Source organism: Dermacentor albipictus, chromosome 5, assembly GCF_038994185.2.
Source record: "Dermacentor albipictus isolate Rhodes 1998 colony chromosome 5, USDA_Dalb.pri_finalv2, whole genome shotgun sequence".
Lineage (NCBI taxonomy): Eukaryota > Metazoa > Arthropoda > Arachnida > Ixodida > Ixodidae > Dermacentor > Dermacentor albipictus.
The window spans coordinates 129,933,049-129,949,641 of record NC_091825.1 but is presented as its reverse complement, the minus strand read 5'-3'; the positions used below and the strand labels follow the sequence as shown (position 1 = coordinate 129,949,641).

The 16,593-nt window shown below is 47.4% G+C and overlaps 2 protein-coding genes across 14 annotated transcripts in view; one reads left to right on the top strand and one right to left on the bottom strand.

The window, feature by feature from the left end:
* The window catches only part of LOC135906372 (runt-related transcription factor 2-like), a 138,056-nt gene extending 128,013 nt beyond the window's left edge, over positions 1–10,043 (bottom strand). For both annotated transcript variants that reach the window (XM_065437727.2, XM_065437728.2), the window contains exon 1: positions 9,585–10,043. In XM_065437727.2, the coding sequence (XP_065293799.2) occupies positions 9,585–10,005 (421 nt within the window). In that variant the 5' untranslated portion in view covers positions 10,006–10,043. The remainder of the gene's footprint in view (positions 1–9,584) is intronic.
* Positions 1–16,593, top strand: part of LOC135906374 (transcription initiation protein SPT3 homolog) — a 585,543-nt gene that overhangs the window by 425,728 nt on the left and 143,222 nt on the right. The window lies entirely within an intron of this gene.

Sequence of the window (16,593 nt, the reverse complement as noted above, 5' to 3'; positions counted from 1 at the left end):
AGATGCAACACGAGGCGCGTGTGTCTTTCTTGCTTCCTCCTCTCTATTTTTATTTGTTGAGTTTATCTTCGTTTCTTTTCCACGGTGAGCGTTCTCTGTACCAACAAACGCTTGTAACGCCCTCTCTCTTTCCTTTCTGCTTTCTCCCCTCCGCCCGCCCTCTTGGAGCGGAGACGAATGATGCGAAATCTCGAAGTCACTCCATCGCTAAATCGTGTGTTGCCTCGTCCCTAAGCGATGCGCGCCCTCCGCGTGCGTGCAGCTGGCTTCTCTGCGGGGCGGGAGTGACGTCACGTGCCAGTGGCTGAGATGAGCCGCGCGCAGGAAAGTGCCCCAATCTCGGTGCACTTTCGTGTTGTATAGACGCTCATTCAGCGGTTCCCTTGTGTGCAGCCTTGGTTATTTTTAGTTATTTTTTTTTTCACCTAGAATTGATATACGTGGACTCCGCTTAAGCGAAACTCGAAGGGATAAAATAAAGTGTTTCGTTTATCCGAAGCTTTATTTAGGCGAAAGACGTAAAAATTATCCACAATCGCTTTCGCAATATGTCAAATGATTTTAATATTGTTGTGGGGGGAAAAGGTTCTGCTTTTGATATAGTAGCTTTGTTTGCGAGAGGTTATGTAACCTAGATACGCGCGGAAGGATTCCTAATAATTCTGCATAGTATTCGCGTTCAATATAGCAACACTACAGACTTCCAACTGCATATCTTGCCATTTGGTGTGAAATACTGAAGCGCCCCGAAACATTATCTGTGCCTTCATTAACAGAATCACGGCGTTCGCCACCAACTCCGCCGATAATATGTTCGACTGTATCTTGCAAGGCAGATATCTAGGGCATCATCTGCGTGGGTCTCTTATCCCTGGCGCTGAGAAAGAAGCAGCAGTGACAGCTAGACTGCAAGGTCTTACCGACTCCGAAGCTCTCTTGCTCCTCCTGTATCATTACTTTCGTATAGCGAATCGCACATGATAGACAGACCGCTGTGACTTCGACATCTTTAATTTGCAATATATTTCCTGCAACTATACCTGATGGATTAGATCTTATTCACTCAGTATGACATCACTATTTGACATGTTCCTCGGACTTTTCATCTTCCGTATAGCGATTATGTAAGTGGTAGTTTCGATCATAGTTACGTTTAGGCGGAGTTCACAAAAAGATAAGTTCTGTTTAACCGGAGTTTGTTAACATTGTGTCTATGGGCGGCCAGCCAACCAAATGTCGACCCACTGTTCCGTTTATACGGTATTTCCGTGTAAGCGAGTTCCGCTTATCCAGAGTCCATTGTGCAGACAACTTCTGCGCCAACGTATGACGCAACAACATGATACAATCAATTGCGCCTTCTTTTCTGTTTTTTTGCCCAAGTTGCGTCCTTAATTCTAAAGAATCTACGAGCCAACTAGGCTCAAATGGGATGTATATTGCTTACTGTTGTTGTCAAAGGCAGCTAACGTTACTTTGCGCATCCCTGCTTAGATTACTTCCATTGATATTCAGTAGATGACTGTAGACCATCTATATAGAGGATCGTACAGCAGAAATTACAGCATACTTAACTGAAAAAGAAATGAAACAACACTAATGATTCTTCTTAGACACAATGACTGGCATGATATTAGTGCCCCCGCGATGTCTCAGGACTCGGGTGGAATACGTTTGAATAAATGGTCACGTATAACAGGGTTGGTTGTTAGTCGGCTTGTTTGAGAAGCAGCGCTTGATTATTTATCCACCTTATATATAATGAGACGGAAGTAGCACGATATACCTACTGCAAATCTCGCGTCAGTGTAACTAAAGAACCAATTCGGCTTCAAGTTTGCCTGTGTAGCCTTGCATAAGTTGTATTATGACACTGCCGTCGATGGATTGACAATGCTGCATGCGCACAGGTTCTTTGCGACACCATTCCTCCACAGGGCATGTGTGAACATAGAATACGGAACCGAGCCGTCAGAGCCGCAACATTTCGTTATAGGAGCCGTTTTGGCCGGACTGGTTCGCTATACGCGATAAAGATATTAAAGCGCGTGCAGCGTTCTCGCGCGCCAGTGTTGTGACACTGCAATGCACTGCAGTTGCCATTCCTAATACCAAACCCACCTTGCTTACGTATGCAGGCATTTTTATAGGCGGTGAAATTATGCTTATATGAATGGAATACAATGTCACGGGTAGTAGCAACATGCGTCACTGTGTTATCACTAACACGAAAGCCGTTTTTTCTAGTAACAATACTGTGCAAGGAGTACTCCTTGTACCCTTAACACAACTTCCTCTCGCGTGCGTCGACGTATAACAAACATTTAAACTTGAAGAAAGTCAGCGTTCTTTTTCTCTCTCTCTCTTTCTCACTCTCTTTTTAAGTCGTCGTAGTTTGGTTTAGTATGACCTCTCCGCGTTTTTCTCGATCAAAATGTCATTGACGACTTGAGTTCATTGGCATTCGAGAAAACCGGCACGCTAAGATGGGCATATACTCCTCTCCGCGTTTTTGTCGATCAAAATGTCATTGACGACTTGAGTTCATTGGCATTCGAGAAAACCGGCACGCTAAGATGGGCATATACTCTCGATCGCCTTTGAAAATTTTCATTCGTTACGAGACCCTTCAGAACACGACATCCACGTCCTTCCACTTAGAGTTTCTTTATCTTTTTTATGACGTCAATAAATGAACAGAAAGGAAAGACAGAAGGAGATCACGAAGAGCGGCGCGAACACGTTTGACCAAGTCGACGCGGTCTGGAAACGAAGCGTGCATTGGCACGTGACATGATACGACGAGGAGGAGGAGGAGTAAGTAAACTTTATTACTCTAGAAAGAGTAATTCAGCGGTCGGGCCGGATGTCTTGATCTTCTATTGGTTGATGAAGATCTCCGGCCTGCATGGTTGGCGCCCCTGTTCCAGGGCACCACTGAGCGTGGCTGCTCGTCGGGCATGATCCACCAGCTTCCGTTGGAGGCCAGGGTCGCCGCTGGAGAGCACGCTCTCCCACTGCTCCGCACTCGGATTTTCTATTTTGTGGAATTCCTTATTCGTATTGCACTCCCATGTGATGTGATAAAGTGTGGGTATTGCACCACACCACCGGCATGTGACCCTTTATTGACTTGGGAACATTTTGCATAGTATATGTTTATTTGGGAAGGTTCCTGTCTGCAGCTTTCGCCAGTAAAGACGAAAAACGACGAACGCGAGCCGAGAAGCTCCCGCGAAAGTAACAGACTATTATGGCTTGCGCTACCGTGACCGCTTTGCCAAGGCCGGATAGACAGAGAGAATAATAATAAAAAGAAAGAAGGAAAAAAAGACAGAAGCGAGAAAGAATGAAAAGCAGAGAAAATTGAATTTTAGGAGGAAGCGGGCCTGCCCCGTGCTCCGTCGTCTAGCGCGGTGGTGGTCGGTCGGCCATACGTACAACACCTGTCGCTTCCTGGCGTGGGCGAAGGCCAGGGCGAAGCGTCTCGCGCGAACACATGCATCATTTATAGAAAGCATGTCCGACCGCTCTCGTATATTCTTCGTTATTAGATGTCTTCTAGATAGATTATAGATATATTATATAAATTATTACATGTCGTTATTTGATGTCTATTAGATATCTTCGTTATTAGATGTGAAACATAGGAAGTTTGTCCCCGAGAGGGCCGGCTATCGCAAAATCTTAGATTGGCAAAAAACAAAAAGGCAAACAATAAAGTAAGCATAAAACTGCCTGAAATCTGTAACAAAATAGCGGAACAACAAAGCACGTCCGTGAATTCTGGAGGAAATGGAGAAAAAAAAAACGTTTAGGCTCCAAGAAGAACACGAGCATGAATATATGTCATGCGCATAAAGAAAATTAAAAATGCCTATAACTCCTGTCCATAAGGAATTTATCAGATCGCTCTCCGTGAGAGAGGGACAGATGAAAGAGGAAAGGCAGAAAGGTTAACCAGAACAATAGCAAACAAAAATATGTCTCGTAGATCCATGACAGATCACTTCTGCTTGTGTTGGGGCGCGACCTGGGTCCAAGCACTTTTCGCACATAGAAAGGGCGCTTATCTAAAGTGTTCAGACGATTGCGAGATATATCTCGCTGCTGGTCATGTTGAGGGCACTCATTGAGACAGCGCTCAACAAAGGCTTCCGCTGCGCTCAGGTGCGGTTACTCTGCAGACTATAGTTTAGAAGACCAATTCAACCAAATACGAGATTGGCATCTATCGGCATACATATACGCAAATCGATTTTCTTGGCGAAACGAACTTAAATATAGACAACTTTCTGTCGCTTTATATGACACTGTGTACAGTAAGTGATATTGCATTAGGCAACCGCACATTGTTACTCGGACCTTCACTCTTTCGTTTTTCGCTGTCTCCTTGCTAACGCGGCTCTAACATGAGTGTCACGTCGCATGGCTGGAACACATACAAGCCAGCGTGGATGAAGACGCTCAGCGAACATTCGTAACAGCAAAATTAACTATAACAATACGCTTTGCTGAGCCACACAGAAAATTAAGCATATTAACGGAATAAATGAATCGTTTATCTCTTAGCGCTTTTCGCATGGTCAGAAGAGGAGCCGTGTGCATGCTTTATTTATTTATTTTTTTCTCGCAGCTCACGACCGATGTTGTATTTATGCTAGAATTACAGGACTTCACAGAACAAACCAAAAAATATTGCATCATCCTTCCAGATGCTAAAAGTGACCGCGCAGACATAGCATATGACATATAGTTATTGTGTATAAATACCCGTTGGCTTATCGAAAGACGACAAGATGTCTCCGTTGTACTAAAATGTTTCTCACATAATAACTCGGTATTAACCGTTTATAGGTGGCTATAAACAGGCCCATTTACTGTGTATATAATTCAGATCAGTTAACCATTTTATTGCTATTCCTGCATTTTTAACTCTTAAGGTATTAGTCGACAGTTTATCGGAATAACCTAGTGCGCAACCCCGTTCTAACGGGGACGCATACCGCAATCACTATATATATCGTGCACGATATTTTCAGCAACGCGTTGCTGTATAGCACAACACTTTTCGTGCCAACCCACAGGCCTACCTATAACAGGGACGCAAAGCATTTCGCGCAGAAAGCGCTGCCCACATATGCAGACCCGTGCATCGGAAGCCAACGACGAATGCGCTCCACCCGTAAACAGTGAACCGCACGTATATATACACACGGTCAAGGGGAAGCCGATCCAGCCGGCTTTGCGACTCGGCGCGCATATACAGTACAGCGACGTTCGCTAATCGAGCCAATTCCACGGAGGCAAGCTGTCTCTCAATTCGGATGCCCCGGAGAAACTACAGCGTATTCGGCACGAGAAGGGTCTACGAGGAGGCGGAAAGAAAGGGGCGGTGACGGAAGAACGGATAGCTGGCACGCGCGGTATATTTCTGCGTCCCCACATTTCGCCCGCGCATGCACAACGTCACAGCCTCGACCGATTTCGTCTCTCTATCTCCGCGGGCGACGGCAGAGCGCTCGGAAATGGTCCGCGGTTTTATACAGCTGTGGCCTTGCAGCTAAGCACCGCACACAAACACAGAGCGCGTATACCATCCGGACCGCCCGCCCCTAGCGCGTTCTAATTAAACCGCGGTTTTAACGCGGCCCCCCAATTATTGATCAGCGGCCGACACAAACGTACGCCGCTCGCGCGGCGTCGAAAGGGGTACGTCGTCGCCGCTGTCGTCCCGGGATACTGCGTCGTTCCATCTTTCCCTGCTCCCTTCGGCTCACTTCCCGAAATCCACGCAGGCTTCCCTTGGTTAGATGAGCCCACGGCCAGGAAGGGCGAGCGCCTCTCTGGCGCTAACGCGGAGACGGGGAGAGCTCGCTAATGGTAAGCCACGTCGTCGAAGGCTGCGGCAGATTTAACGGCTTCCCGTCGCGTCGAGCATGCGTGTGTTCGCGCCCGCGCACCGCACGCGGTGGTCTGACGACGCTCGCAACGACGACTGCAGCGTGCCGACGTATCCCACGCTCGTTTCTCCCGCTGGGAAAGAATGTTGACGTTGCCAGCACGTCGTGGAAGAACTTACGCAGCGTGTAACTTCGGGGTGACAGCACCGTTGCACGTTCTCCGCAGGAGAACGTGCACGTGCTGTTACGCGGTTTGAGCGCGTGGTATGACGTTGCAACGTCAATGTATGCCCGCTGGTGACACATCCTGCGTAAGGTACAACGCAAGCAGGTCCCGCACTCGTGGTGAAGCGTTACGTCGGACTGTCGAACGCAGACCTTTTTGCAGAATAAGGCATATCACCGTTTTCTGCACTGTCAACGGACGAGTGCGGTAAAAGTTTATGGAGTTAAGTGCGGCAGCTGTATTCAAGCCCGTCGTAATTGTCTGTTGTCGGTACGGCTTCTACTGTGCATCACTATAAGCTCAAAAAGTAAAAGAAAAGAAGAAAGAAATATGAATTACAGGAGAAGGCGGTTATTAGGTTTTGCACTGCTGCACGCGCGCCAAACAGCCTTATTTATCAGCACCTATTGTTTGCGCATGCCGCACTTGTGTGCGGGTAAGGAGTACCCCACCACTCCCTTACTATACGGATACCCGCCTAAACTACATTTCAAGTAAAAATTTAGCTTTAAGTAGGGCACAATGAATCACAGTATCAGGAAATACTATTAGTAATGTCAGTGTAAGTATAGGTAAAAACGAATGTAAACGTAAAGAGGCATTTGGAATCAAACTTGATCGAATCATGCGGTGGTTGTTTTGATTCTCATGCATCGCTTATACACCCAGCGCTTGAGTTATGCAAAAGTTTATCACTTTGTCACTCGAGGTATTGCGAACGAATATACCGAACGCAGTGGTGTTTTCTAGTCAAGTACGAGCATCTGCGGCAGGAGTTGAGATGATGTAATCGACGCTCATGTCAGTTGCAGCTATCCCATTTCCCCTAGAAGAACTGGACTTTTATATCGAATGCCGAATTGTTTAGGATATGTCACTGTTAACAAGATTTACTTTCAATGGTGCATACTGTGTATTCAATTATAAACATGCTTCATAGGTTTCAGTCCGATTGTATGCAAATTACACAGGTCCACAGGAACAAGCCTGCCGACAACTGCTGTTGCACGTATTGGTGGCGTCAAATATTTTGCGTCAGAGCGTTTTTTAAATTTTGGTAACCGCTCTCAATACTAATGCCTGCTTGTTTCTTATTGATATTCCTCCTTGTCCACCTTTTCCTGCCATCGTATACAACAAGCAAGTTACCCCAAGAATGTTGACGAATGTCCCCAATCAAAGACAGTTGTATATTTGGCAGGAGTGCTTGAAAAACATAAATAAAGAACCAGGAGAAGTTAACGTCGTCCTATGCTACCGTACATAACACGATGATGTACAGGATGTTAAACGGTTTCTAAATGTATACCTCGTGGGTGTTCGTGACATGAGGTACAGCAGAACAATATATACTTTGTACAGTCTGTACGTGCTGTCTTTAATTGCATCTACACTTATGGGTTGTGACAATCAAGGCCTAAGCGATAACTAGCCAATAATTACTTCTCCACTATTGCCGTCTCATTTCAACTGCAGACAGCTGGTAAGTGATGTTCCTACAGATGAAATCGCAACATTCAGTACAAATAAGTATGCCAAAGAACGTTCAATCAGAATTCAGGCAAAACTAAGCTATGAAGTGTGAGCCGATGCTTCACTTGATTTCTTGATGAAGTATCAGACCTATCGCACATAATTATTCCCGTAATGTTCAGCACCTAAGCAATAGCTTTGCATCTCTCATAACAGCTGAATTGCAAAATTGCGTCTGAACTCACTGAGCACCCATGAGCAAAGACATTCCCTGTCGAAATGTTGTAGACCTGGTACCTTTGTCAAACTTGCCTCTAGTGGTACATTGCTTTGCTATTGTAGATATTTACACTGCCGTATGACTCCATAATGGCACTGTTAAGAAATATTGGCAGCATCATTAATGCAATGTCATACGCGAAGGGGCATACCGCTCATGCATGATTCATGTCTATGGCATACATGCTGTTTCCTTACTTTCGCCTAAAGCAATGCAGTGAAGTGGGCTAATTAATAAACAGCTACAACTAATGTCACCCGGAACAGCATATGTACTCAATGAAAAACCAATTCACCCGCGCATTAAAGAAACAATAAAGGTACGTTTTTCTCATACCGAAATGCTAGCACAACTAAAGCTGCCATCAGTGCATACTTCACGGTAAAGCGCTATAGTGGACAGCTTAGTAGCGAATCGACTTCGGCCACGACACAACACAATATGCGCAGTACTCACTTTGCGTGTCGAAAATTAGCGCGCTTTAGCGAACCGTTCGAGAAGCGGGAGTACGCAGACATCAATAACTTTCCATGGGATTTGCTACACGTACCCCTGCGGTGGACATTCTATTAAGAGCTCAAATCCGCGGATGAACTTCCTTCGATAGCGACCAGTTTTCGAAAACACACAAATTTTATATGCTAGCATATATAGTAGAACTAACCTAAACTTTGCATCAGTGCTTGACAACCACGAAGTACATCTCAGTTCCATCCACACCGTCTACGAAAGGAGTGATAATTTTCTTACCGCGTCCTGTGCAAGTGCTATATATTGCGAAAGAGGCGCGTTCTGCTGATCATGAACAAGGACTCATCTTTGGCAGGAGCGTATCTGCCACCAGGCATGACAATAAATAGCTGTGTGCCGTTGTCTTTCCAGCACAGCCGTATCACGATAATCTGTTGTAAACCGAAAGCTGCTCCATTAGTATGACACGCTTTTCCCATTTCAACGACCGATCACCGAACTTCGGTGGCACCAGATGTTGGATTACCATAAAATGAAAAGTGCACTGCTCGCGGAAAGTTTTCTGGCGAAAGCCTAGCGAGCGAAGACATATCCCCAGACATCGCGCGCACATTTGTGGCTCCTGCGGAGTTTTCCTGCGAAGCGCAAGTCTTTTAATATAGCTCTCGTGCAAATTTAGAATGAATAGGAAAAAGATCGCCACATCAGACTATCCAACTATGAAAAGGTTCAACATATGCTCGGGAACATTCCCAACACAATGTATAAGCGCGACTAACAGCAGAAATGGAACTCTATTGTAGCTTCAGTGCATAGTTGTGTTTGTCGCACGCCAGAAGACGTAGCAGGCGGCAGTGGCGAATAGCGCGTGTGCTATCTGAATGGGCTTGGAGCGGACACTGGAATTCACTTGCGCGTGATAACAGCTGCGACATCCTAAACCGCAAGAAATAGAGCAGTACAGCGAGCCAATGACCATGGATTTTTTTCTACGAACGACACTATAATGATCGATCACATGATCAAGCAAAGAATTGCTAGTAGCAAGCAGTTAAAGGTTGCCTGTCCTCAAACACTTCTTTTTTCCCCCCGCTTGATGTCATCGCGTCATCACTGACCCAACTGTTCGGGCAACGTCTCCAGGCTTTGTCCTCACTTTACCCCGCACGTGCTCATCGGGAGCGACGGAGGATCAGGAGGGAGTAAAGGAAACTGGAGCACCAGAACTCACCTCTTCCACTCCTGCCGACGAACCTGAGGTCGTTAAACTTGGCCACTTGATTCTTGACAACGGCCGAAGCGTTCCTCAGTTCGGCGCAGTAGTTTTCATCGTTTCCCGCACGCAGCGTGACCAGGGTCCCGTCGCAAACGTCCCCGAGGGTGACCACCTTGAACGCCACCGGTAGCGTCTTGTTGGAGCGCCAGTGGCTGGGAAGCACCGAGCACACCAAGTTGGGGCTTCCCGTACGCATCAGTTCGCCCGGGTGCTCTGCCAGCACCTGGGTAAGGGCCCGTTCACCGGGCAGCACCATTTCGGCCATCCTGCGACGCCGATGCGAGGACGACTCGCGGTGCGTCGTGGTCGTCGTCTGCTGTTCACGCGGCGGCTGCTGCTTGCTGCCCTGGTCGGCCGCTGCCGCCGGCAGATGCATTGAACGCTGCCCGGACCAGCGCACGCGCACGCGCACTCGCCGCCCTTCTGAGGTTTGCGGGCTCTGCCCGAATCGGCCGTCTGCCAGACCGCACCGCCGCCGCACCGCCTCGGCTTCCTCCTCTCTCACCCCTCGCATCGCGCGCCTCCCCGCCATCACCACCACTTCCCTCCTCTTCGCGGCCACCCGCGACCTCTCGCCCACCACCGCCTCCTCTTCCAGGTTTTACGCGTTAACGACGCTGCTCTCCTCCTTTGCGGGGAAAGAATCGAGGAAAAGTATGAACCACCTCTCTTCGTCCCTCTTCCTCCATCACCGCCTAGAAGTAAGAGAAAACGAGAGAGGAGAAATAGTGCGCGCCGCGGTGCGGGCAGCGCTGGAAGCGACGGCGGCGGCGCGAGCGCGCGAGCGCCTGTTGCGTTGTGTGTGTGCGTGCGTGACGCGCCGCGAGCGGCGTGTGGGTGTGCGGGGCTTGCCGCAGCGGGCGACGCGGGCGCGCGCGCGCGAGGGGGCTGACGTGCAAAACCGCGCTGGTTGGCGGGGAAGCTCGCCCGGAGGAGGAGCGGTCGGGGCGCGCGGGCGGCCGCCGGAGCCGGAGAGGCCGGCTCTGCGCCGCTCCGGCCGCACTGGGAGGCCGCTTCCCTCGCCGACGGTAGCGGCGGCGGAGAACGCACGCGGTCGCCGCCGCCGCCGCCGCTTGCTGCTGCTGCTGAGCTGGCTCGGCGCGTTTTCCTCGGTCGCTACCGGTCGTTGGCGGTGGCGGGCGGCGCGTGCTTCGTTTCTTCTCCTTGCGCCCAGCCAGCCGCCAACCTTCTTCTACTCCCACCCCCCTGCACCGGTGTGCTGCTCTATTTTTCCTTTCTGACGTTTTCATTTCGTTTTTATGTTTCTGTCGCTGCTTCTTCGGCGCTATCTCGGTCGGCCGCAAGAAAGCTCTCACTTCGGCTGCGCTGCGCAGTGAATGCTTTCAGTTCGAGAACCGCTTCGACACTTGTTATGGCAGCTTGCCTGCAACAGGGTTCCTCATTTTGTTGTGATTGTAAATATACGGACGCTCCAAGCGAATTTTTGTGGTTGGCGTCGTCGTGAGGCTCTGTATATACGTGGTATATGCATGTTATATGACATGCTATGCTCTACGACATGCGGTATATGAGGATTGTATTGCAGCACAATTCTATCTCTCAAGTTGCCCATAACAGGTCTTAGATTCTTTACAAAATTATTCCTTGCCATATTGAGAATGGCAGCCCACAAACAAATGTCATGAAAGAAACCACCGACAGCGCATGTCTCCTCTGAAATCTTTTCAGCCTTAGATATTAAACGCGCGAAACAATAACAGAGCTCAAACAAAGAAAGGTGATGTAATTTTATTATGGCGCCTGTGCACTATCTCCAGTATCGGCCCTGGAAAGAGGTTTGAAACACACCCGATATACGGAAGAGTGGTGGCAAAGTCGCTAAGAAAGATGTCGGCTTTAATTAATAAGGATAAGTGCAATTGTCCGATGGCATTATTCAAAGAGAGGACCCCTAACACAACAGCTCGTCGTTACGTAATCAGCTTACGTTTACTTCAATTCATACTGCCACTACAGCCAGGAATCTTCGTGTAATATGTTGCTGTCGCATTCATTGCTTCGCCTTTATGGCCAAACTATTATATTTTTCTTTCATTCGCTCTACTCTGCACGGCACCCGATTTGTTAACGCATTAAATGCCGGTGTGAGCGGCTTCGGTTCATCCGGCACTCCATACGCTATGAAATTGGTCGTGTTCATTACGAATGCTATCGTCAGTGATAACTCAAAATAAGCTGTTACCAAATCTTAGCAAGGGCCGATATTGGAAATGGCGCCCTTGTCTGTGTGAATTGAATTATAACCAACAAAGGAAATTATGAATACGACGACTTCAGTCCCGGAAGATGGCGTCATAAATAAATACAATAGAAAACAGATTCCTTTCGTCGTATGCAACAAGCTCCCTGCACCTCCAAACCTGGAAAGTGGCGTGGTCGCAGTATGCCACATTTCCGTGGCCATAGGTTGGGTCGGTGGGATGAGTAACGTAGGAAGAATCAAGTATAAAGCTGTCACAGCCCGTCTTTAATGTTGACGTTGCTTCTGTCATGATGCATGAACACAGGACGTGTCGAAACCTTCTCGTCTAATGTAACAGCGCAAACACCTAAGACGAGCCACAAAAAGAAAGACACGACACACACTGGCGCTGGAAATGTGTGTCGCCAGCGCCAGTGTGTGTCGTGTCTTTCTTTTTGTGGCTCGTCTTAGGCGTTTGCGCTGTTACGTTTAGTTCAGAATTATGTACCAACTAGGCCCAAATGAAGTGTTACTGAAATTCGTCTAATGTGTCATCGCCCAATGGCATGCCCGGATGAACGCCGGGAATGAAGTAAATACACATAACCGTCGAAAGCAAGGTTCGTCGGGAAGCGGCATATACGCTGCACCGACCAATAACAGTATCGCTTTAACTTACATGCCGCTTTATTCGAAATTTTTATGGACCCAATTTCAACGCGTACATTTTACACGCAAATACACGCATTTACACGTACATTTTACACGCAAATATTTGAAGTGAACGGGCGCAGAAAACCGCTTCGTACGATATGCGCAACGGGAAATCAGCACGGAACCATATACTATGCAGTGCATAGAAGGTGACATTTTGATATGTTTCGTGTTTTTCTACCCTGTGGCAACCATTCAGGGCTATGACTTTGTCACGCGCTGTTAAGTGAGAGATAAGGCACGGCCGTCAGGAGAATCGCGCATACTGTCATTTCTCCACTGTCGAGCGTGACCCATGCTTCATGCTCTACGAGCTTGCATGGGCTGTTGGGGTGCACTTCCCGCGTTACTATCGCTCCTTTAAGCGAATATTTTTTCTTAACGAAATATCACTTACAAAGCAGTTCAACACATTCTGTTTATAGATTATTTCGTTATAGCGAGGATTGTATTTTATACTTCTGCATAGACGATCAAAAGGAAGTACATCTGTAGCATGTCGGTGACACTTGATGTGCATGGTGACTTAGCGCCTACGGCGTAGACCTTTGGAGCGCAACCTTTGGTCTGTTTCTGTTGGTTCCTTTTATTTCTTTTTTTTTGCTACGCAATATAACGACACAATTAACGTTAATATATTGCGACTGAAGCACTTTGCCTTACTTACTTGAGTACAAAAAGTTTATATCTGTATAACACTTTTCTGACGTGTTAATTTGCAGCGAGATTAAAAACTTAAGGTTCGCAGGCCAAGGCTAATAGTGCGTTTTGGTTTGTTCTTTTATCAGTCGAAACCTGAATCACGGTCAACGCATCGACTCACGTTGCCCCGTAGTAACACAGTGAACGACGCAAGGTGCCCATCACGAGTGTTTCAAGTGTGTAGAACTTAAATTCAATGGTTGTAGACTGTATACTTTCTTGTTTAGGCTTGTAATAGCGTACGTGGCATAACACACATATGTCGCTAAAGAAAACGCACTTAGAGAGAAGGAAACACCATGTATACACCATGATTAGCCATGCATATGCCACCATACATATGCATAAACTAGTGCTGCGTACCAGTGAATGCGTACCGGTTGTGAACACCTGAAACCCACAGTTGTTGGTCAGGTGCATCTCGTTCCAGCGCTCTTGGGTGGGCCGGGAGGAGGAAAGAACGTTGACGGAGAGGCACAGGCGAGTCAAATTCCTCAACAAAAGGAACACGGAGTGAGAATGCACGACTAAGAGCGGAGCCCGAGAACGAATAAACAAGCAAAAAAAATAATAATAAGTGTAGAAGCCTCGCACAGCAACCGCGGCCATTGTCCAAAGCAAGAGCACGCGCCACTGCTGTTATGTCGGACTGGCGCAAAGAGAAAGCATGACGCAAGCGCGCGCACCTACACACACGCGCGCGCGCGCAAACACAGAGTATAGAAAGTAAGGAGTAAGGAGAATTACGACCCGCGACGCGACCGACCGGGGTTTCCGAGGGAAGCCGTAAAGAAAGCAGCCCGGGGTTCGGGTCCAGCAGCGCTCCCCGAGATCGAGCCGCAATGACCGAACGTCGTGGCTCGCTTTTCTGTCCGCACGATATCCTCTCGGCGATGAGTGTTGCGTACAGCGCCTCAAGGCCTGTGCGTATGTATATGGGCGCGTGCAGGCGACACCGATCGCCATTCTTGTAAGCCTCGCGTGATTGTGCTGCGTGGTGCGTCACTGATTTCAATTTAGAGAGAGGGGGGGGACACCAACTGCGATTGCGAAAGCTTGACTCTGTTTGTAGTTGCTCTCAGGTGTGAGACTGGGAGTGAAGATGAATCGCTCGGTTGCATTAACGTGCACGGAACTCTTGCTTTTCGAATTTTTTCGGCGAGCTTGCGTGTTATACGTGCGTGTTGAAAACGGAAAGCTAGACGTCCGTCACGTACGTTCTTTCTTGAATGCAGCGAATAACAACTATTCCCCTTTATGCCTTGCAGGGGTGTAGGCGAAGTGAAAGGGGGAGTGGAGTATTTTGCCGTCTCCTAACACCAAGCAATATTGATAATCACTAAAGTAGCGCCATTTTTTAAAACTTTTTTTTCAAAAATGGGAACAGTCTTAGTAGCCGGTATGAACGCACCCACCCCTCTCCCTATAGCTGTACATATACATACAATATTATCTTTTGCGTTTACAGTGACTGAAAACTACCTCCCCCTGTCCTCTCTCACATACATATAGAGATTCGGATAAACAGGGTGTCCCAACTATCATGCACCAAGATTTAAAAATATGCAAATGCCACGTAGCTGGACAGAACCAAGGTAATGTCGTTTGCCGTCGCATGGAGATAAATGCTCCCAACCTCTCACACCGGCCCGGCCTTCTCTGCCGGTAGCTCCGTGGCATGGCGCTGCCGTCAGTTGTTGAAGATGGCGGTTGTGCTTCACAAGCTCCGGTCATTTCACTGGGAGAGTCTGGACCACCCACCATACAGTCCGGACCTCGCCCCCAATGATTTCACCGTTTTCGGTCCGCTGAAGAAGTTCCTGGCAGGAGAGCGATTTACGTGCAACGATGAAGTCAAGGCAGCACTCCGACGGTGGTTCCACGGGGGCATTTCAAATTTAGTGCTGCGATGGGACAAATGTGTGAGCTGGTGTGGGGGCTATGTGGAGAAATAGTGTAAGGTACGTATACTATACCATAGTACGTGTATTTGTGATTACTTGTACGTACCTTCTTTTGGCTAATAAATAATAGGGGCAAAGGCTTTCTTATTCGCCCTCGTATATAAAGGTGTTTTTCCGAACTTGAAAGAAGACCGCGAATACGCTCAAAACAGCCGCGCAACTGGCCGCTCGAGGCACTTTGCGTGTATTCGCGGGCTCCTTTCACGCTCGGAAAAACACATTTATGTAGCACGTGTTGAGCAATGGAAAGCTGTATCGGGAGTTTTTCATGTTGCTCTTCAATCTTTTCATTGACCCTTTTCATCCAATTATAATATTTGAGAAGTTGATAAATTAATGAACAATAATTACGTAATTAGGCGGAATGGAAAAAAAAACATATGAGCAAACAACATTACCTAGGTTCTGTATAGCTACGTGGCACTCAAATAATTTTAAATCTTGGTGCATGATAGTTGGGCAACCTGTATAAACGTGGAAAGTTGTTAGGTGGAAACACTTTACTGTATGGCGACTTCAACGTTTTCTTTTTTTCTGGCTTAGTGACAAAGGTGAAAAGAAGCTTAGCGAGGTTAACAAGAGCTAACTACTTCTTTCTCGCTGTACCGTACAGGCACAAAGGAGGATAAACTAACCACAGATAATGGGCCAGTGGCAACGATGTAGAGAGTTCATGCTGATGAGGGAAGGCGCATGCAGTCAATCCATGCAATGAAGTCAACTCAAGCTCGCGTACTTCGAGCCTCTGTTCAGTACGTTTGCAGCACTGTTCTAACACTGTTTTACATTGGTGGAGAAGTGAATGGTGTAGAGAATTATGTAGAGAGTGCCTCGGCCACTCAATTGATATATATTCTACAGCATAAATAAATAAATAAGAATTATAAAATAAAGAAATAAAACCCGATAATTCAGTTAATCGTAATGATGACAACGGTTGCAGCCCTAAAATATGATAAGTCAGCCAGTCACCAACACTTGTTTGTTTGTTTGTTTGTTTGTTAGAAAATGCTTGAACGCTTTTGTTCGCACTGTGTTGCCTCACATCACATGTGCCGCGAAAGGGATAAATTGCAAGGTTTTGCTCCGAAAATAAATGCAAATGCCAAAGCATAATCATATTACCCACGTGATTATCTATAAGCTTTCTTGCCGCATTTCCGTCTTATCGTCATGTCTGGTGTCGACCTTGCCTAGCTTAATGGTCGTAACGGAATACTGGCAGTAGTGTACCTGTGCCTTCATGCGTTGTGGTGTTTGTGTGCGCGTGTGCGTGTGTGTGTGTGTTTGCTACCCACTATATATATACCTGCTGCTTTTTAACTGACAGATCGTGGTGCCTTTATCATCTTTCCCCACCTTTCCCAAGCTCGCCACTTCT